Source organism: Struthio camelus, chromosome 5 (genome assembly GCF_040807025.1).
Source record: "Struthio camelus isolate bStrCam1 chromosome 5, bStrCam1.hap1, whole genome shotgun sequence".
In the NCBI taxonomy this organism is placed as follows: Eukaryota; Metazoa; Chordata; class Aves; order Struthioniformes; family Struthionidae; genus Struthio; species Struthio camelus.
The window spans coordinates 23,612,925-23,634,944 of NC_090946.1; the positions used below are offsets into that span (position 1 = coordinate 23,612,925).

At 41.4% G+C, this 22,020-nt stretch overlaps 1 protein-coding gene across 5 annotated transcripts in view; it reads left to right on the top strand.

Moving 5' to 3' along the window:
• The window catches only part of SWAP70 (switching B cell complex subunit SWAP70), a 42,392-nt gene that overhangs the window by 14,222 nt on the left and 6,150 nt on the right, over nt 1–22,020 (top strand). For 4 of the 5 annotated variants that reach the window (XM_068945051.1, XM_068945050.1, XM_068945049.1 and 1 more), the window contains 6 exons: nt 1,004–1,177; nt 11,232–11,459; nt 15,106–15,252; nt 15,717–15,825; nt 17,002–17,183; nt 21,068–21,175. In XM_068945051.1, coding sequence (XP_068801152.1) covers nt 1,004–1,177; nt 11,232–11,459; nt 15,106–15,252; nt 15,717–15,825; nt 17,002–17,183; nt 21,068–21,175 — 948 coding nt within the window. The remainder of the gene's footprint in view (nt 1–1,003; nt 1,178–11,231; nt 11,460–15,105; nt 15,253–15,716; nt 15,826–17,001; nt 17,184–21,067; nt 21,176–22,020) is intronic. The other variant, XM_068945052.1, reaches the window with a different exon arrangement.

Sequence of the window (22,020 nt, forward strand, 5' to 3'; positions counted from 1 at the left end):
CTATGTTTGAGCACTTACCAGACTGGATAGGAAATCATTCAGTTTACTGATCGTGTCCTTCAAGCATGTGGTTTGGTCTATCATAGGAAAATTTGCACTGAATATTATTGGTATCATTACCAGAAGAGGTTCAAGAACCTATTTCTTACACATGCGTTCTGAAACTGCAAGAGACTTTCATTACGATGCAGAGCGTGCCTTTAACTTCGTGTTGGCAAAGAAACAGCATGGCAGAGCTGCAGGGAGATCTATAGGTTTCATTCCTAACATCAATGAGGGTTTAAAACAAAACAGAAGAAATGAAAGCTTTGCATATGTAAATAATTCACAGATATGTATGCACAAATATTAGATGTAACAAAAGATAGCAAAAGGTAGTTTTTCTGATCAGTAAGGTGGATGTTTGGAAGTCTGACAAATGAAAGGCTTTAAGTAGATTAGCTGTTGAAGAAAAAATGATCACCTATTTATAATTGTTTTCCTACAATAGTTACATTAGAATAATATAAAGTAGAAAAACATAGTAAACCGCTGCTCCAGTATTACTTTTAGTATAGCCACGTGTAGTTTTTTGTTTTAATATAGTAAATTTGGAAACCACTATATCTCTGTAGATCAGTGTAACAGAAGGGCAGTTGGAACTGAGAAAGTTATGATGATGATGATTTGGAAGCTAAAGCTTCCACTTGTACTAGAGTGAATGCAGAATACAGCGTAGCCTGCTTCACATAAAGTCAAGGTGTGATTAACTGACCCAGAAATTGGGAGGTTGGACGCAGCTATTACTCGAGGAAATTCTTCAGCTCACCCCTTTTCGGAAGTCAGATAAGGCTGCTACAGTGCTCTTTTTGGATCTTAACTTTTATTGAAAACTAGAATTTCCTCAGTGCTTTTTTGTATGACTTTGTGTGTTAAATTTTTTTCTGTTAAAGTTCATCTGTCTGTTACTATGTGTCTTTCTGTGCATGTTTAAAAATTTTTTTTTTAATGTCTTCATTTTTAGGTTCAAGGAAACTTTGACAAAGTTGAATTCAATAGGATGTGCTGGACGCTCTGTGCTAAAAAGAATCTCTGTAAGAGTCCTCTGCTGATTAGTGATGAAGATGCATTTAAAGTGTGGGTTATTTTTAACTTTTTGTCAGAGGACAAATACCCTTTAATCATTGTACCTGAGGAGGTAAGAAGCAAAAACTTGTGCTGTTTAACACCAGTTTGTTTAATGTTTCATTTCAGCTGTATTAGTGTTTGTTGTCCTCTAGAGATTCAGGAGAAAACAATTTTTGAAGGTAAAACTTTTATTCTTCTCTTTTAATAACGTAAGGCCTCACGTGCTTTTTTTTTTTTTTTTTTTTCTTTTTTTTAAAACTTCCCGGGTGCGTATGGGGAAAACCCCACAGGACACTTTAGATATTGATGTCATTTGAACAGCCTCGACTAAACGGGACATGCTGCCTGGCCCCTAGTAATTAGCTAATATTGCATTTTGTGAGGACTGATTGGTGTCGGAGAGGCTAGCTTCAGAATCACGCCCTGAGCTTCAAATCACAAGCTGTTGAGGTTGTCACTTCACTAATGAATAGTGCATGTGTGTGAGCTCTAAGTCACTGCACTTGCTTATGTGTTGGTACATGTGTTTTGCACAGTTGGTACATGACTGTGATTGTGGAGAAAGAATTTCTCCTTTCTGCTCTGTGTTACGATTTGCAAGAAGAATGTTCAGTCTCATGTCACCCTCCTGCTGAAAAGGAGAAGTATGAACTTTTCTGATGACATCTGTTTCTGATCAATAGCAAACAGCATCTGAACTCCTGCTCGAAACGGTTGAAGGAATAACAGTAGTGTGCAAAAAAGCAGAAAGATCTCTTTATACTTTAAATGCATGAACAAGTTTGGGCAAAGCGCAAATAGGAATTTTAACCCTAGAGGAGAATTTTAATATCTTCAAAATTTAGTGCTATTGTCATGGGGAGGGGTGAGGGAAGATCACGGCTGAAGGCATAAGTAATCTCATGCAAAACCCTATACAGAAATCCCAGGGCTTTGCAGTTCAGCACCAAAGAACCGATTAATATATTTTGCTAACTCTTAAGGGTCAGAGTCTGATTTGAAAACTGTGTGGCTCTAAGTTGTCATGCCGAACTGTAAAGCAGATATAGCTCCCCTTCCCTATCAAAATGAGTGGCTCAGCTTTGCCTTACTGCTTACTTTTGAGCAGGAGACTTTCACTCTGTAACATTTCAGATTTTACTCAGACTGGTGAGGACAGGGGCCTAACTGGCGTGCTTCTGTTCCCATGAGAAATGAGACAGTTTTCATACTTTCTTTCCTGTTTTTTCTGTAAGTTTTGGGAGATGAGGACAATGTTTTTGAAAGTTAAGACAGCTCCTTTCCTAATGGTGCCAGATTTGGCCTTGGTAGAAGGTCAGAACCGTGCATGTAGAACCTGGGACTCAAATTCACTCCTCTGGTGTGTGTCCCTGGTCCTCCAAGGGGCTGCCTGGCTTTTCTGGTCGGTAAGTATTTCACTTCTCAGTTATCCGTTGCCGTGGTTAAAAGCTTCAGAGCTGCCAGCTCTGGGTGCTGGCGTTGCTCACTTGCTCTCCCTCCACCAAAGAAACCCCCAAATTCATGCTGCCATAGGTACGTGTCACTGAGTAATTGCAGTGTGTCTTTTGTTGTTGGATGGGCTGCGGAGTCAGCCTGGGCCTGAAAGAGTTTCTCCAGATTTCAGAATTGGTGTCATTCTTTACTTCCCATCCTTGAGGTCCGGTGTTAACCTGAATTGCTCTTTCACTTGGATTATTTTAAATCTCTTAAAGTGGACCTGCGTCTCCATCTTCTTGATTACAGCAGGATTTAAGTTGCGCAATACTGTTTAAATAAAGCTTATAAAGCCTGACAAAGAAAGGCTGCTCTGTTCTTATCATGTACAATGCCTGTATTCACTCTCTAACCTTTTGCCTTAGACCACACAGGTAATGTAATCAGTCAGTGGAGGATTGCTGTCTTTTGAATGCACTGCTTTCTGTTTTGCACCAGGCCTCCTGGGTTTTCTGTGTTTCTGAAAAATTCCACATTTACCACATTTATCCTTTTACCCAGAATTCCAAAAATAGAGATGCGAAGTCTTAATTTCGGTCAGTTTTGCTTTTTTCTCTGTGTGACCCTTCATATCTGCCTTTTAAGTGGTTTTGTCTGTTTGTTTTTAAATACTAAATCTAAACTCCAGATGAGATTTCCAGTGCATTTTTTTTTAATACAAACCGGTAATGGTGGTCCTAGCGCTGAGAATTTCTAGCTGAAAATAATTCCTTTCAGTAGTATTCAGTTTGATACTGTTAAGGTATTTTTCTTTCCATTTACTTTGTATTGCCTCTTGAGTTCATAATAAAGCTTGATTATAAAGTTAGTCTTCACCACTATTTTCTGTCATTTAATTAAAAAAATCATTTGCACATCATGTTTAAATGAGCTACGAGCAGGGATTGTTTGCTAAGTGGTGAACAGATAGGATGATGATAAAGCTGTTGCAATTCTGTGTTTATGTTTCGGGAAGACAGATGTAAACTTCTCTCATGAATTGGTGTAACTTTCCAGCCAGGGAGTGAGCTTTCCTTTCCTCCCTGTTTGTTTCTCTTATCGTTAGCTGAGAATATTGCCACACACAATTTACTACAGGCTCCCCCTTCGAGTCCTTTGTGAGGGAGCCAGCTGTTCCCCCCCCCCCCCCCCGCCTCCACCTCTCAAGCTTCCCCCCCCCCCCCCTTTTATCTGATTAGGAAACGTGCCTCATACTTTCAGGTGAGAAAGGTGATCGATGGCTTGAAGCTTTTCCATCCTATCTTGTGGATGGGAAAATCTGACTGATAGAAAGGAGGGAACTTCTTGGGTCTGCACTGTGTTGATGCAACTTCAGGTCACTAAGGATGTGTCCTTTTCCTCCTCAGAGAAGGAGCTGCTCCTTGATTTATTTTTGGTTTTTGTTTTTCAAGTGGCATAGGCTGTCTCTGCACTTGCTTAAATACCTACACATCTGGAAATCTCTACTGCTTAGGTGCACTTTCATTTTCTTTACACTGTTCTGACTAAAGATTGAGGCTGCTTTTTGCCAGTGTTACATACCTTTGCTCTAGGGCTGTTACATTAGGCCTTCATATTAGACAGCTAGTTATGGTGGGGTTATTGCTCGCACCTGCTGAGTGCTAAGGCATGATTCCCTGCGCAGCTGATGAACAGCAGCAAATCAGGAGCTGTTGCAGCTGCTACTTAAACAGAAAAGGAAAAACAGGCTCCCTTGGAAAGGCTTCAGAGACACAGGCTGAGGAAAGCTTTAGGAAGAGCAAAGCAAGGAAAGCAGCGACAAAGTGAGAATTTCGTAGCAGTGGTGTGATAGCATGAGGGACAGAAGTGGCCTGTTTCCTTGTTTGGCTGAGGCTGGGTGAAATCCCAAAGCAGTGGCTGGTTGGGTTTCCTCACCCGCCCTGGGCAGAGAGAGGGCAGCCCCAGATGCAAGGGGATCAGGTCCGTACAACCGCACCCAGGGACAGGCCCAGCACTGGTATGTCTGTGTTGGTCATGGAGGGCGCCTTGCTCAGCTGATGATGGCCTGGACTCCGGTGCTGCTTCAGCTGGCTCCAGGCTGACGGCTAAGAACAGGTAGGAGAGTTGGAAAGAAACACAGGCTAAGGAATGTGTCTTTGCAAAGGTGTTCCTGTCCCTAGGGACATGTGGGTATGTTCCCTTTTCAGCCTACAAATGAACCCTCTCCTGAGGTCAGAGGAGAGCAGTACGAAGTCTGAAAGCTCGCTCTCCTTTCAGGTGAGAAGCCTTGCTCTGCACAGAGCAAAAAGTTTCTGAAAACTGGGTGAAGGTGGTATTTTGAAGAGCTACAGATAGCTTGGAGAAGAGCAATGCTGTGTTTTGTTTGCTCAAGTTAAAATTAGTTTGTCCAGTTTGTTCAACTGATGGACAGTTTTCAGAATTAGTACAATCCTTAGCTAGGGAGGCAGTTGTCTTCTGTGGCCATGGGGAGAGCTGCAAAAGCAGCAGTATCTACAGTGCTCTGAACTGGGAGCCAAGATTGGGACTGTCCTCCCTTCTCAAAGCCGATCTCTTCCTCGAGATTATCCAAGATGTGGGCATCCAGAGCACGTTTTCTTCTGATCCTCTGTTTTGAGAAGGAAAAAAACGGAGGGAAGAAAGGTGGAGAAATGTGAAGATGTAAGAAGAAAAATGTTTCTAGCTGTTAGTCTGTCATGAGCTTTCCTTACAATTCCCGACTAAGTTATTACAGGCTCCTTTGTATGCTTTGGTATTGTTTAACCAGACGTTTTCTGTTTTATGAAAAGGTTTCCAAACGCTTCCCCTTCCTTATTTCTGAACATGTGACTGTAGCCTCAGGGAATGTGTTATCGCCTGAAAGCTGTGGTATGTGGTTAGCTGTGTTTTTGGGACATCCTTAATTGTGAAAGTTGCAGAGCTGTGCGCTGCAAGCTGTACGGTCCTTGGGTATTCTAACGTGGTGTTCAAGTAACATGCTTTAAATAAGCCTTATTTATTTATTTATTTATTTATTGCCTGGCTTCTTGAAGAAGCAAGATTTGTACAGTTGTTCTCTGTTTGTCCTCCAACCTTTAACAAGTGGCATTTCTTATCTTCCTAATTTAGGACAAAGAGGGTCCAAATCTTGTGTGGGTTTTCTGTGCGTTTGAAAATGAGGAGGTTTTTTTCTTTGTAGACTGAGGAGATGAAAATCTGAAATTATCCATTGGCGATTCTTCTGGAGAAAAAGCTTTTTTTGTTTGTTTGTTTTTTGTGACTCCATTTGCTTTCCTGTTCTGTATTCTAATATTAAGAATAGTCTAAGTATAATTCCCAATATTTCATTCATTATCTTGTTCATTATATATTCAGAAATAAAATCAAAACTGGTAAAACTAGAATGAAAGCTACTTAAGTGAGGTTGTAGTTGATCTGTATCCTCTACAAGTTGATGATAATGGTTAGAAAGAGATCTGAATTGGATCTTAGTCGTTTATGCCTTATGTCAGTTCTCCCCATTTCACTACTCCTTTCCTTGACTGCTGCAAAAAGCAAGAGAATTTTCAGTTTATGCAGCAGGTTGTTCTTAGGATTATCCTGAGCATTGTGTTTTGAGTTGTACTTTATTATATGCTATTTAATGCAGGTTTAATTTTACAGAAATAAGTAATGGTTTAGGCTGGATGATGAGCACTTTTTTTTTTTTTTTAAATAAAATCAATTGAACCAGGGTAGTAGTTATCCACAAAAATCTAATAAATTCTAGTGTGGGGATTTTTTTTTTTATTGGTGGAAAGGAAAGAGCAAATATTGAGTTAAGAATAAGTTATCTTCTGATGGGAGAAAAAAGGAATTGATGATGATTGTGAAATGAGATGTAATTACTTTCATGTGTCTTGCTGAGTAACACACGCTTCCACACAATTTTGTATAATGTGGATACGCTTCAAGTCTGCTGTATTAATACTGCAAACCTTATTTGGTGTGAACCAGAATAGCCTTGTCTGCCATGCTCTACTGGGCACGAAAGCCTCCTTGACATTTAGTTTTGGCTTTTAATTTTTCATCCTTTAACAGACCCACTCGCATATCAGAAAAATATGCGAAACAGGTATGGTACTTCATACCTGATGGAAAACGGTGCCAAGAATACCTGGAACAGAAAGACAATAGGCACTGAAGTGAAGGAAAAGAATCTGTCCTCTGAGAAGATACTAAATAGGCTGTATATCTCATTTTAAAGCGCTTCTGTTCTTTATATTCTTTATGCTTTCTCTTGGCCAATTCTGGCTGAAAAGTTTCTGTTGATTTGGGATGGAACCAGCTTTTCATACTGGGTACCAGTTGGTGCATACTGGTGTATGTAGTGTTAGTTCTTCCTAAAACAAAAGCCTTATGTTTTTCCATCTGTATCAAAAAGTGAATAAGGTCTAGACAGAGTAGCAGCAAACATTGCTTTGCGTTTGCTTTTTGACGCTCTGCTTTTTAACCACTAGAGTAAATTGTTAGAGCCAGTAGACTTAATTTATCAGTTATATGCTGAGTTGATTCCCTTCTTTGTGGAGGAGGGGAAATGCCATTTGCTCTCAGAGGTTCCTCATTTGAGCACAAAATGAATGATCTCGTTTGCCTCCATATTTACCAGATCCGACCCATTCTTGATTTATCTCGCACTGTTCTACGTTTATATTCCCTCCACCCCTAACACTCATTGCTGCTATAGAGCAAGATACACTGGACAAAATGTTTGTGCAGACTTTGGTTAGTTATGTGCTTGTCTGAATAAAAGATAAAGCCTTTAAATGGTTTTGTTTTAGAAATTGAATTGTAATATGCACAAGTCCCTTTTCATATTAGAAGATTTAATGTAGTTAAAAATAATTGGGTGTTTTACATACTCTAATGGGATTTAGGATGTTTGTGGTGATGTTAGTGACTTGTAGATGGCTGGCTAATAGTCTGTAGTGTTTAAATCTGTTCCGAGAATAAAAATTCAGTAAAATGTAAGTAAAGGGTGTTTCGACTTATTGTTAGTGCATTACAGATGTGTGTAGTAGCCAACAGTTTGCCTTACTGCTGTTCCAGCCTATTAGTTTGATGTACATTTTGTTCGTATGGCTTGAGTGGAAAAGCGGCCCCCCCCCTTTTTTTTTTTTGGTCCCTTTTGTGTTAGTGAGTCTAGTACTTTGAAATAATTAACCAAAGGAATTTGAGAGCTGCATGCCTCAAGTAGTAGTGTAATATGTTGTGAAATCTTGAACAGTAAATTTCAAAGTTAAAATTCGTTAAGCTTTCCTTTTTATTATTTATTGTTTTGCATCTTGGCAGGAATATCACCTACTTAATTAAGCTGTAGTTATTTTAGCTTCTCTTGCAGCTGAAGTACAGGCTTGTGGTTCAGGATGCATGCCATTCGGAGAGGCTGCGCGGAGGGGGCAGAAGGTATTTCATATAGGGGGAAAAAAATTGTTTTGAGCTCAGCTCATCGATTTGAGGTTTTAGGAGCCCTGTTTTGAAACAAGTGGTCAGTGCTACTGTTTGTGCATGCTGTGAATTTTTTTTTTTTTTTTTCCCTTTCTGTAAAACTTGTCTGGAAGTAGGAAGTAAGCTGCTTCCTGCCTTTAACCGAATGCTGAAGATTTGTGGTATTTGGTGCTCAAAAACCTTAGTGCCACATAGATTACTCTTTTATCATAAGGATTTTTTGAGAGTGGAAATCAACAAAGCATTTGTTAATGATTTTAAAACTAATTTTTGAGTTAAAAAAATGTAATAAAAGTTGGTAGCTTGGGGGAGGACATGCTAAAATGTTAATGTTCTCTATCATCTGAGTATTTTAACTTGAATGATTCAAAGCTGTACATGAAACCACTGAAAAGCCAAGTTTTGTGACCTGTTCTTACGAATAGCCTCTTGTCTTTGCGTGTGCAGCGTAGCGAAACAAACAGGGATGGCGATGAAGATTGCAGAGCCAAGCCCTGAGCTTGTGCACGGCAGACGGCCAGCCTTGTTCAGCCCCGGGCACCTCCAGCCGCCCTGGCAGCGGTGTCAAGTGGGGCCCAGGCTCTGCGGCACGGCCCTCGCTCCTGTGGCTGCTGCAGCCCAGGGCTGCTACAAGCTCAGCCGCTCGGGCTCAGCTTTAGCGATCCCACCCTGTACTCCCAGCTCACTAAAATCTAAATGTCACTTCTTTTTCCAAAGACCTCTGTTCAAGTTTTATCTCCACTAATAAGAATTGTATTCAGAACTTAAAAAAAACCCCAAACTTACCTGCCTTACTTGGGGAAGCTGAAGTGAAAAGCAACGCTATCTACAGCCTCTGTGGCAACCTTAAAGGCGTTATTTCGTGCCTGGATAGTGCATCTTCTCTTAAGATACACTTGACAAGGAGGATGAGAGCCAAGTCTCGGAGAAGTATGTGTTTCCTGCCCGTATACAGTGGGAACTTTTATTCTAGATAACAGTGACTTTAAGGAGCTTCCTCATTTTGCCCTAGCCTTAACCCACATACTGCTAGAGTAGGGGCTGCAAGACTAAGAATAGTTACTGAGCTGAAAGAGGAGCAAGAAGTCGCCCATCTATAGAGTGAATTTCAGGTTCAGTAATTTACTGCTTTGCCAGATGAGCGTGCTCTGCTGCACACTTGTGTGTTTCTTGATCACAGATGTGGGGGAAAGGAGGGGGTTTGCGTATACCAGTTGCAAAAGAGAGAAGCAGCAGCCACAAAATTAGCATGTACGCTTCATCAAAAGCTTGTGGCCTGGGAGTCCTGGTGGTGCAATGTGTTGGGAAAAACATTTCTTCATTTCTTTGTACTCCCAAACCTCCTGTGCAGCGACTGTTGGGCACTCGAAAGCCTGTTTGACCAGTTGAAAGGTGGTGATAAAAAGTAGCTGAAAAGTTCATTTGTTCTGTGGTGAAACATCTTCTAGCTCTGTTAGCTGGCGTTTTCCTTGTTCATAGGAGAAGCTGCATTTTGTTCTCAAGCAGTGCTAAGGGAAGTGAACCAACAGTGATTAAAGAAATGAAGTCTTTGAAAGCATTCAGTTTCTACCACTTTTCAACAAGGCACGTTCATGCTGTACGCACTGTTATTTTTGATAAGGGGATTCAAACTCCTGAACTACTTTGTGTTTCCAAAAACATCACTTAAAATCAGTCCGTTTAAAGTTAACCCATGGATGTAACAGTCAGAAATGCAGTGCTCGGGACACGCGTTCACTTCTGCGTGCGCCAGAAGGAGCCCGGCTGGGTCGGGCCACGTTCCCTCCCCGGCTCCACCTCAGAGCCTGCCTTTCCCAGCATCCTGCTTTTGGAGTCACAGTTCTGCTGCATGCAGCAAAGGGGGCAGCTGGAGGAACCGCTGCCCGAAGTCTGGGTGGACTGAAATAAAAAGAAATGGTTCCCTACTGGTTTTCATGGTCCCTGGAGAAAAGGGGAAGCTGGTTTTCCCCCCGTCTCCACGTCGGCCTTTAGCTGGGAGCAGTGCTCCGGGCGGGCCTTGCCGAGGGGCCTTGGCTCAGGCTTCTCAGAGGAGCATGTAGGTGTGCTTGCCGTTGGTGCTGCGGCTGGTTGGAGAGGAGAGTCAGGAGGTGGCGTGTGACTTTGTACACCTCACTGCAAAGCTCGTGAGGAAGCATAGTGACCTGTCACCCAAAATAGCAGCAGGTGGCATTTACTTGGTCTGTCTTCAAAACTAGGTTGAAGTCTGTAATTGGTATCAGGCGACTACAGTCATAGAAGCTCAGAAGTGTGACTCTGACTTGGTTGTATAGGGGTCTTTGTGGGAAGGCTCTCCCAAATTATTTTGGTTAAAAATCCATTTAAAATGTTTTATGTGTCCTTAAAGCTGCAGATGGAGGATTTTTATATTTAAAAGTACTGTGCTGTTTAAAGAGCAAACAGTGGTGAGCTAAACAAATAAAACATAGAAACCAGACAAATGAAGAAACCCAGCCTTCTTTCCCTCTTTTTCATTCTTGGGTTTATTTTGACTAGTGTTATTAGAAGCGTTATCTTGTGGTATGGTAATGTCTACAGAATAGTGAAAGATGAAAGGAAAGAGGAAAGTTTATTTTGGAAGCAATAAAAGCAGAGGTGAAAAATGTATTGTTTTGCCTCTCTGGATACGTTTGCCACGACTGTGTCCAGTAATGGCGTGGTAGAGATGGTGGAAGACGGTTCAGGTGAAATCTAACATACATGATTGTACATTGGTAGTTTTTTATTGCACTTCTTGTCCAGGCTGTCGTCATACTCGTCTTACTGTTTCTGATTGTTTGCGTTTTATTTTACAAGGATGATTTTTAAAACTTCCTGCTTTCTCGCACGTCAGTCATCACAGTTTTGAAGCCGTTACAGAAAAGATCCCATGTATTGTGTAGGAATCTGAAATTTTAAAAGAGAGGCTCTCTGGTTCAGTCACTTTTTTCTCTCATATGAGCAGAGAAGCTGTAGATGGACTCAGCAGTCAAAAGTTCAACCTCATGAGGCAGAAAGCTACAGGAGCCTAAATTCTTTGCTAATTAGACCTGCTACATTTAGAAGCCTAAATGTGAACGTAGGAACCTGGCTATAGAATAGCCAGGTATACAGAACAGCGTTCGGAGAAGCTTAGTGGTTTACAGCTCTGAAACATGATTGATTTCCATGTCTGAAAATGATTAATTTCCGTCTATATTTCTGTACAGATTGAATATTTGCTTAAAAAACTCACCGAAGCAATGGGTGCAGGCTGGCAGCAAGAGCAGTTTGATCATTATAAGATTGCTTTCAATACCAGTCGAGAAGGTCTTTCTGCGTGGGAGCTGATTGATCTCATCGGAAGCGGACAGTTCAGTAAAGGGATGGACCGACAGACAGTATCGATGGCAATTAATGAAGTCTTTAACGAGCTCATATTAGATGTCCTTAAACAGGTAAGAAACATGGAGAGCTGTTATTTTACAGTAGAACAAGTTACTGCATAAGTAGAAAATGTTAAACTTAGTAGGGACATTTCCGTACCTGATGGGTAAGTAGCAGTGGGAAAACTAGATAAATTACTTCTAAGGGGTCTTTATAATATGACCTTATTATTATAAGAGAGAAGCTGTGCTGCTTTACAAATTGCTGTAATTGTCAGTATTATGAATGAGTTACTCGTTGGGAGAACTTGTTTTTTAGAAAGTAAAGGAAGCGTGCTTCTGACTCGAAATAAAACCTTTTTGCACCCTAATGTCAGTTACTCGTCAGCTGACAGAATAGCTGCAAAATATTTTCTGCCGATTCTTAAATTTCTGACAGCTCTTGAATTTTTTGAAAAAGCTGTTTTTCAATGGCAGTTAGGTTGTAGCAAATGAATGATAGGTTGTGCTGATGCAACTTCTATATTCAGACATAATGGTCAGGACAAAGGTTGGACTCTCTGCTTCTAAGCTGATACAATTTAGCAGGGCAGAAAGATAGGCAGAAGCTCCAGAGCTTTCTTACTACTAACTCTGCTTAGCAGGCTATTTGACTAGCGACTGACTTTTTGTATTTGAGTACAGGAAAATAACATTGGCTTTAACATTCCTAGCAAACTTCTGTCAACCTTCTGTTTTTTTTTTTTCAGATCTGCAGTGGGTGGGTTATAAGTTTACAATTGGCCTTAAAAACTGCATTTTTTTCTCCGTGGGAAGTATAAATATAGTAAAGCTCTAAGAGGTCGCAGCTGATGGTACCTGGAGAGCTAGTTAAGCTTGACTTTTACCCGATGGGGTATTTTTTCCATCTTTGTTTCTTGGTAGGAGAGAAACAAAGGCGCTCTTGGCAGGCTTTCCAAAACCATTCTGAAGAAATCAGCACAAAGTCTTGGCACAGGAAATTCTTTCAGAATATCCACGGAACAATGCAAAAGTCTATTTTTGTTAACTCCTGGTTGCTTACTGGAGGTGAGGGCTGGGGGGGGGGGGGAAGGGGGAGAGACATAATCAGTTGAGACCAAAATGAAGTCATTCTGGTAATTAACACCATCAAAATAAAGAAACCAGTGTCAGGTCAGTCCTTCCTCTTGAAACTTGTGAGGAAATCCGATTTCTTTGGACTTGTAAGACATTTTCAGTTTTTATACTGCATTGTGTGTATGCTTTAAGTTATCTGTCTCCTTTCTTTCCTCTTTTGGTGACTTGGCCTCTTTTTCAAGGATGTCTGAGTACCTTTGAAAATAGATCCTTGACGTGTAAAAACAGTTTGTGCCAGGATTTGACCCAAACCGTCTGGACAGCCAGTGGCCAAGTGGGAAATGGTGTTCCCTGTGTGACTTGCACCTATCTTGCTCTGTCCCACCTTGTGCCCTGATAGCTTGTTGACTGCCAGAATTGTCATGAGTGTTTATTGCAGTATATGATTACATCAATGTTTAATTAACGACATACCATATAGTAGCAGAGTCTCATCCTACCCTTTTTATTGTAATCTCCAAACCTTGTGATGGATAGCAGTAATGATTAAATTTGTGATATTCTGGTTTTCTGAAAGAAGTTATCTGTCCCTCATATGATAGCTGGTGTGAAAACAGATCCCTGAGAGTTGCTGGAGGGCTATTAGAAGACGGGAAGAAGCTGATGCACAAAAATAATAGGTATAGATTTATCATAAATTTTGAGGGGGAAAACACTAGTCTGACCTGGCTTTGAAAGCAAATTCACTCAATATATGAGGAGGGGGGAAAACACCTGATTACGACTTAGAATGTGCGAGACATGAGAGTAAAACTGTGGGAATCCTTTGCACACCCTTATACCACTACCCAGGCCTTGGACCTGACCGTGGAGGAGACAAAGCTTGTTTGCTCTTTCGTGGTCTGGAGCGAGCGGGTGGAGCAGCGAGGGAATAGGCACAGCACAGCCTCCACTCTGGCCACATTTAACTGGCTGCAGCAGCTGAGCACAGCCAAGTAGTGGCGGGTTGTTTCATTCATATATGTGTATACATAACGTGTGTGTGTGTGTATACGTGTTATGTATATATTTATATGTGTATTATACTTTTTTTTTTTAAAAAGGCAGCTCTGCCAGCTGTCCTGATTCCCCCCTCCCCGCCCCCAGACTTGCAGAGAAAGGCGCCTCTGATTTAAACATGTCACAGCACTTCTATTCTTTTGCTTGTATCTGAAATTACTATAGCTGAAAGACTCTACAGAAAAATATTCCTCGGTTCCCTTTGCAACGTTTCGATCCTCTTAATTTGGAATGCTTTGAGCATGGCAGTGTTTTCTGTTTGGCTGGTTCACGGTTAAATTGATATGTGTGTTCAGTTTCCGCTGTGATTTGAATTTCTTCTAAATTCCGAGTCAGACAAAAATATGTAAGTAGTGGGGGAACGCGGCTGCAGAAGTGGCAGGGGGGAACGCGGCTGCAGAAGTGGCAGGTATAGCTGAAATACCTGCAACTTGACTGGATTTCAGCCAGGCGCCCCTGCTTAAGGCCAGGTAAAAATCCAACGTCTGACGAAACGTCCAGTTATTACATCATTCACTGTGCACTCTCTTTTCTGTGGGATGGTTTTTGCATTGCCATAGCCACGTGGAATGAAGTATAATAGGGTGGCCCTTCAGTTAAGGTTATCAGTTACTGTACTTAATATTGACACTTATGTTTTGGAAATGTTAATGTTCAGTTGAGACAAACTTGGGGGATTTGATCAGGCCTATTTATTACCATTATAGACTATCCCACTTCTTATTCTTCTGTTTGTATGAAGCTCAGCAGCAAGGTATGAGCTTTTCTTCCTTCTTTTGGAACCTTTTTGTTAATAGTGAAGCCCATGACTTGGTTGCAAGTGTCTCTCTCCTATAGGAAGCCGAGTGAATCATCTGTCAGGAAAAACAAAATACTGGGAGTGAAATGTTGCTATTAGTTAAGTTAGCGGTACAACTCCTGAGGCAAAATCCAGACTTTACCAGTGTTCCCATATCCCAACCCATAAGCACGCCAGGGGTATGGTTCCGTTATCCGTTTTGCTAACGTACGAACTGAAGCAACTGCTGTTACTCGCGTGGGGGATCACTTCCTAACGAGGCGCAGCTCAGTGAGCGCGTTGGCTGAGTGGAGCCACTCGCTGGCCAGAGGTGCTTCTACTTTGACCCCGGGCTTCTGCACATAACGGGCTGGATTTATGGTGCCTAGATGCAGGCCCACATTTATCACTAGGATGTGCCATCCACACAGGATTGTTTTAATAAAGTCTATCGTTACAGCACTACAGATGAGTCTTAGTGCTGGCAAGCGTCTCTGCTTGACGGGAGAAAATTAAATAGCGAAGTCCTCAAAGAGGATCCAAAGAGCACATAGTAATTGTTCAGTTCTTCAGATGACCCTGCTACTGAAGAGTAAGGACATAAGAATAGTACGTGTCCTCTTGTGAGCTAAACAACAAATAGCAATGTTCTGCTACTGGGAACGGAAACGTCTAGATGAAGCATTTTAGTGCTGTGACCAAACTTTTCTGGGTACTTTAATGGGCAGTTAAGCCAATATAACTAGAAGACCAAGCGGTTCAACAGAGGCCGGGCATTTCAAATGGTCCCTTGCTTTTTTGCAGGGTTATATGTTGAAGAAAGGTCACAAAAGGAAAAACTGGACAGAACGATGGTTTGTTCTAAAACCCAATATCATTTCCTACTACGTAAGTGAAGATTTAAAAGACAAGAAGGGAGATATCATGCTGGATGGCAACTGTTGTGTAGAGGTAAAAAAAAAAACAAAAAACCAAAAAAAAAACTCTGAATTTTTCCACAGATAAGAATTTATTCTTTTTGTGTATGTGATGGACTCCTCATAGCTATCATTAACACTGAAGTGATTATTTTCTTTTTCCTGTTGTGTAAGTAGCCCAGCTGATTATCTGTCCTGGGATTTCTGTTGAATAAAGAGCCGTTATTAAGCGTGTCTCTTGGTACCGAAGTGGGTGCTTGCAATCAAAAGAAGAAGAGAAAATCATCTGATGATTTCATGTTGAAGGCATTACGCATAACAGGAGATTTTTGTACTTTGAACTTTCGTACTTACAAAAAACATGCCGTAAACACTTCTTAATAAACTGCTCTAATGCCGGCATTTGTAGAACTGTAACAGAACACTGAATAGAGGGGTCTTAACAATGTAACGTAGAATTCAATGTTTGGAAGCATAATCCTTTGTTATCCATTCTAGGCCCTGCCTGATAAAGATGGAAAGAAATGCCTTTTTCTCATAAAATGTCTTGACAAAAGTTTTGAGATCAGTGCCTCTGATAAGAAGAAGAAACAGGAGTGGATTCAAGGTAAGGATTCAGAAATCCTAAAGTTACGTGCAAGAAAGTGCTTTGCTAAGCTGAACTCTTAGGGATGTGTTTTACTCAAGCATGACATTCTTGGTCTTCTGATTTTTGGGGGTCTCCACTTTGGACACATGAAAAGGGATCTTTAAGGAGCCTGATGCTCAGGAAGAACTAAGGATCCATGTCATGGGACTCACCTTCAGCCAGGTGCCTCCTGATAGCCAAAACCAAAAAGCAAATGGATATTACTATTTGCTTTTTCTATATGGCTGTACTTCTGAGCTCAGGATAAGGCTGGGAATTGAGGCTTCCTTTTCTGTTACCACAGTGGAGTTATTCCTTCCGTGATACCTTGCCCAGGTGTATCCCGAGTGATAGTTATATGCTTCTTTTGCAGAGTGAGGTAGAAGCCCTTGCAAAGACCGTGTGGGCCATGCCCCTGAAACACGTACAGCATTTAAAGCTCTAGAGCTGTGCGCTTTCATTCGCACTTCCCTCTTTACCTGAAGCATGTGTTTAATTACGGCAAAGTCTGATGGATGAGTAACGATTACTGGCTTCCAAAATGAGATCTTGTTTCACAGTTGCGGTAGATGAATAAAATATCAACATCGTTTACCAGTTCTCAGCTTTGCTCTCTGAATATTTCCTCACTGAAATAAATAAATGAGAACTACTTTCTTACTGGGAGAAAGTTTTTTCCGTTTTATGACAGTAAGAATAAGAGGGGTTAAAGGTGAGCAAATATGTTACGACTACGCTTTCTCCTTCTCAATTAGAATTACTGAATCTAGGTAGTGGGCAATCTTGAAGCTGTTTGTCCTAGCTAGGTGTGCAAATGACTTGCATTCAAAATGTCTTAGTATGTCCACTGCCTGTTAGAAAGAAAATAATGTTAGAATTGATGTAATGAACGGGAATTGCCCGAGGGTCTCCTTGTGGCCCAGACAACATGAATGCTAAATGTCTTTTAATTTTGGTGTGTGTTGACAGCTAGGAAAACTGACACAGTTATTTTTGATTTTAAAATAAATGTATTCAAACAAACAAACAAACAAACAAAAAACCCCACAAAACAAAACACGCAGCCATTCATCAAAGCTGCCCAGAAAGTTCTGCGTTTCCTTTCTCTGGTGATCTCTTACTTTTCTTCTTCGTGTCTTGCACGTTCCTTTCCAGCCATACAGACCACTGTAAACCTGCTCAGAAGGGGGAAGCCTCCACCCCACAAGGAAGCACGCCAAAAACGGAAAGAATTACGCCAGAAACTGTTAGCTGAGCAAGAAGAATTGGAGCGGCAGATGAAAGAATTGCAAACGGCCAATGAGAACAAGCAGAAGGAGCTGGAGACCGTGAGAAAGGTGGGAGTGTGAGCAGGAGCTGCTTTAAGCTGAGTCCCTGTGATTGAGATGAGCTTCTTGAAGGGATATTAGGCATCTATTTCCTGTTCAGGTGTTCAGACACGTTGAGCAAACTGCTCCAGGGGAGGTGAGCCTGTGTCTGTAGGGAGCCTTAAGTACGTACACCTGCTGGTTCAGCCGGCAGTGAAACCTTAAGTGTTGGCGGCAGCCATTTCTAAGGCCTGTTCAGCACACCCTGGGTTACAGAAGTGGCCCAGCCTAGCCCCTGTGCATGTGAAGGTATTGTACAGCTAGTGGAGCCTCTAAGCAAAGAAAATAACAGATGTGCAGATGATGATCCGGGGGGACTGGAGAATCTAGTATGCTCAGTTAATTGAGGGCTTTGTGTGTCCTTTTCCTGTTGGACACATCTATCAAACATAGCACTTTTTACTAAGATTTTCTTACGTAGTCTTCCTGTTATGTTGTGTGAATGTGGGGGAGGGAGAAGCGCTTCTCTTGGCACATTGTAAATTAAGCGGTATCTCTGGAAATTAGCTGAGCTTCCAAAGATGCAAAATAATTTTGCACGCGCGTGTGTGTATTGTGTAATTCTACTGGGGTAGTTTGGGGGGAGATTTATAGAGCTGAGAAGCGTACCAACCATTTGTATATGTTGCTTAAATGCTATAAACGTTGGATTGAATTCTCAAAGCCTGAGATTTCCCCCAGAAATTTCTGAGTATTAGTAGAAGGTGTTGTAAATAAATTCACTACCTCTCTTAGGTAGCTTTTTAGTCCAAGTCTGCAGACTGGCAAAAATATCTGCCAATAGCATGAAGGTGTGTTTGCTCTAGCTGCACACCAACAGTAGAGCGAAGATGCTGGTGGGGCTTTGTACGCTGGAACAGCTGGTATCTCTGCAATGGCACTCCAGAGAGACTTGATTAGTATTCAGTTATGCTCTCCAGTTTGTTTATTTTCTTTTGAAAAAGCTTACAAGAACAGTTACTGCTTTTATTGCTGTGATGCCTTTCAACGAGGTTTATCCCCTGAAAATAGCTTACAAGGCCATCAAACTCTTCTCATTGCTGCTGCCTAGTATCTCGGCTGCTGAATAGAGTCCCTGCTGCTAGCAGCTCAGCTCCTCAGGCTGTGCTTAGTCTAACGAGCGTCCTCCTTAATACCTTCCTAAATTTGACTTTTGCATTTCCATTTAGAACAAATCTCATTTCTTGTGCTTTTCATGAATGAAAAGTATTAGTTTTAGCTCTTAATTAGAAAAACTTCCGTGATCTTGAGGAAAAAAGCTATAAATACTGTGAGAACAGGTTGATGTGGACACCAGAAAGCAAATGAAAAACATCCAACAACGTATCTTTTCAAAAATCTTGTCGTCATTAAGTCACAGTTTGTGGCAAGGAACAATTTGCTGTCTTTTTTCATTAACCCTGAGCTGACAGTGTTGACGTGGGTGTTATTCTGTTTGCCTTAAATGAAGTCTGCCAGGGGAAAACCATCTTCTGTTTTCATTTTAGCCCCTATAGTCTACCATGTGTTTTAAGATTCAGAATGCAAAAGATGCTCTGAAGGACAGCCTGCGTTACTGTAGTTACTGGGACGTAATATACCTCTTACCAGAAATTCTAGGGCTGAACTGCTGTACTGAGTTTACTTTGTGGAGAACAAGAGGGGAGAATAAGATGAGTGCCACCCCAAAGGGGGAGTAGGGGGTTGACAGGCTCCACAGAGGCTCGTGAAAGTCACGGCTGGTAAACTAAAAAGATTTGAGTTAAGCGGTATCTTTTAAACTGTACTAAAGTGATTTCTCAAGGAAAATAAAATAATTAGTCTTGGCCATGAATTACTGCACTTCCACTAAGCCGAAGTGTTGGGGAGCTACTGTATTGGAAACGTTTTAAGTGTTTGATTAGTTAGAAAAAAAATATGCTTCAAGGAAAAAGGAATGAGACTGGTTCGGGAAACTGGATTGTGTCAAGAGCGCTTAAGAGTTTGGTTTGCTCCAGAAGGCTGACAGCCAGCACTTCCGCAGCGGCTGCCAAAGCGCACCCTGAGACTGGCTTGTGCTTTGATAGCTCCTATGGTAGAAAATTTCAGATGCGCGACAGCATTTGTTCAACGTAGGTTTTTCTTTAATGGCTTTTGAATTTTTAATAGAATTTTGCAGACGCACACTTTGAATAGACTTAAAAGGTAAATTTTGTTATTAAAGAGGCTGTGCAGAAGATGGGTGCATCTGCTCTGTTGCAGTTCAGGGTCTTGCATGGGATTCGGACCCTCCGCTAACCCTTGCTGTAATGGCAGGGCCTGTTGACACCCCTTATCCTCCCTCCCCCCCCCCCCCCCCCATTTTGGGTTTTTTTCCCTAAACTGTATAGTTATCCTGATATCCATAATCTTAACCTGCCAGAAATTGATGTCACCTGGCATGAATTAATCAGGCAGCCCCGATGATAAAGAGGGTGTATTTTCACTCTTTGAAGAGTGTATTTTTGTATTTGCAGCGCGTTTTCTTGTTGAGCTCTTTGGCAAGGCTCTGCCGCTGACTTTGTGAGAGCACGATCATGACTGGCAGTGTGTGTTTAATTTAGAAGCAGGGCAGGAAACCAAAAGAAAACGTCACATAAATAGGCATCTTTGATTTGGCCACAATTATATGCTGCAGAGGAGGAACTTTCAAAACTCGATAGCATCGTTTTAGTCTTCCCAAGGACAGCAGTTCTGTTAAGTACTGTCTTCTACAACTTAAAGCAGAGCCTCTTCTTCCCCTCGCTGCGTTTGTCTATCTTGTGCCAGAGTGATCTTGTAAGCACTTACAGGAATAAAAGTGTTGGCTTGGCAGTTTGCTCCTTTAGGCCTCCAATTAGTTCCCCTGGGTTGTGTGAAGAGGAAGAGTTAAACGTAGGCACCATTCCAAAGTACTAAGAAAGGTGGGTGTCCCTCTCTTCCTGAACGTCTGTGGAAGCAAATTCAGTTGCCTTGCATGTTACAAAAAGGTGCTTTTGCTTTTTATTTTCTGCTTCCTCCTAAGCATTAGGTCAATTTCTGAGGAAAATTTTGCCAAATCATTATTTTTGTTTTCAGTATTTCACCTTTGGCTGATACCTGTACTGCATTTCTAGTCTTCCAGGCACTCTAACAGTACACACTATTCAACTCCTGATGAAGGGAGAAAGTGTTGCCATCTTCATTTAATGAAGTTGTTACTTTTTTTTTTTTTTTTTCTTGTCAGAAGTCATGAAGGTACCACCTTCATCTTGGTCCTGAACTCTGATTAGGCTACTCTTTTCCCCCCCGCTAACTTCAAGTGGTGATTATTGGCTATAATTTATCTCGCATGGCAATTTCGGGGAATCTTAAAGGGATGTGATTCGCAGTAGCACAGTCGCTTCCTATAGTCAAACTTAGTGGCACTTCTGCTTTCCCATGGTAAGGTAGTGCTTCTCGCTTCTGTTTGTGTGTGAGCTCTAAGCCTTCCGGCATGGTTTCAGTGTTGTTGGAATTACTGTCTAGTCCTGCATGCAAATGAATGGGAGGTGGTTTTCCATAACTGTATTCTCCTTCCTGTGAATTCGAGAAGGAAAGACTGATTTCTGTTGGCTGTGCAAAGCAGAACTCTCAGGAAACGGGGGAGGAGGTCTGGTAACTGACTTTTAATTTGCAAATTTTAAATATAATTTTTAATCTTACAAGTGCAAGCTATATTTAACATGATATTTAGAGATTGAGAATAGACTCAGACTTTGTTTTTTGAAAACAAATCTGAAGGTGTCTTCTAAAAAAAAGAAAAAAAAAATTGTTAAATGAACTTACATATTTCCAAAATGGTTTAGTTTTGAGGAACTGTTTTTTCCTTCCTTCCTTTTTCCCTTTTCCTTCCACAGCAACTGGAAGCAGCAGCTGCACGTGCTGCCGAGGAGGAGAAGAAAAGACTTCAGACTCAAGTGGAATTACAAGATCGCTTCAGCCTGGAGCTGGAGAGAGAAAAAATGGTGAGTAGCACAAACGGCTTTTTGCCATGATTACACATAGTGAATAATGCTTTTAGCAATGACTTCACTCATGGCCTATCACCGAAAGGATTCGGACAGGTTTTGCAGGAGGTTTCAGGATGCAACCTGGGTTGCCTGCATTAGAAATATGAAGTATTCTTCCTAGTGAATACAAATGTTGGAACGGCCTGCATACAATTTGCACAGCATTCAAGGCTGGAATGTTTTTGCAAAACTGGGAATAGAATGACCTGTTTTACAAGATAAATGCAGACTGAAGCTGCTAGTCTACGTTTTGAAGATGGAGAATCTGAGTTCAGTACATGTTATGTGAATACGCAAATGAGTATAGGCATCCTTAAAACACGTTTTAGGACCTTTCTGAATTAATTACGGTTTTAAACCTTTGCTGTATGGTCTATATGTCTATTTCAAACTTTATATATGTGGTGCATGGTAGCTGTAAAACACTGTTGTTGTTGTAATCCACACCCAGATTCCCCAAAGAACTACTTTTCAACCTTGAATAGCTTTGTCAGGCATAAAAAAAGATGGCTCTGGCTCCCTGTGAGCACTCCTTGTGTCCTGCTCTGATCCGGTAAAGGGTGGGAAGTGAGGAGCAGAGCCTGGGTGACCTTAAATGTGAGGTTCTCCCTCACCTCCTCACCTTTCTCTATCACTTACCTTCAGTTTATCATTCACCTCCGTAGTGGATTTCCAACCCCTTTATCCATTGCAAGTTGCAGTGCCGTCATCCAAATTTAACTGTGAAATACGCTACTGAGGGGAAGGCTTGCGGAGGCAGCCTCATCTGAGGGAAACATGGTACTTCCCTTTGAAATTGG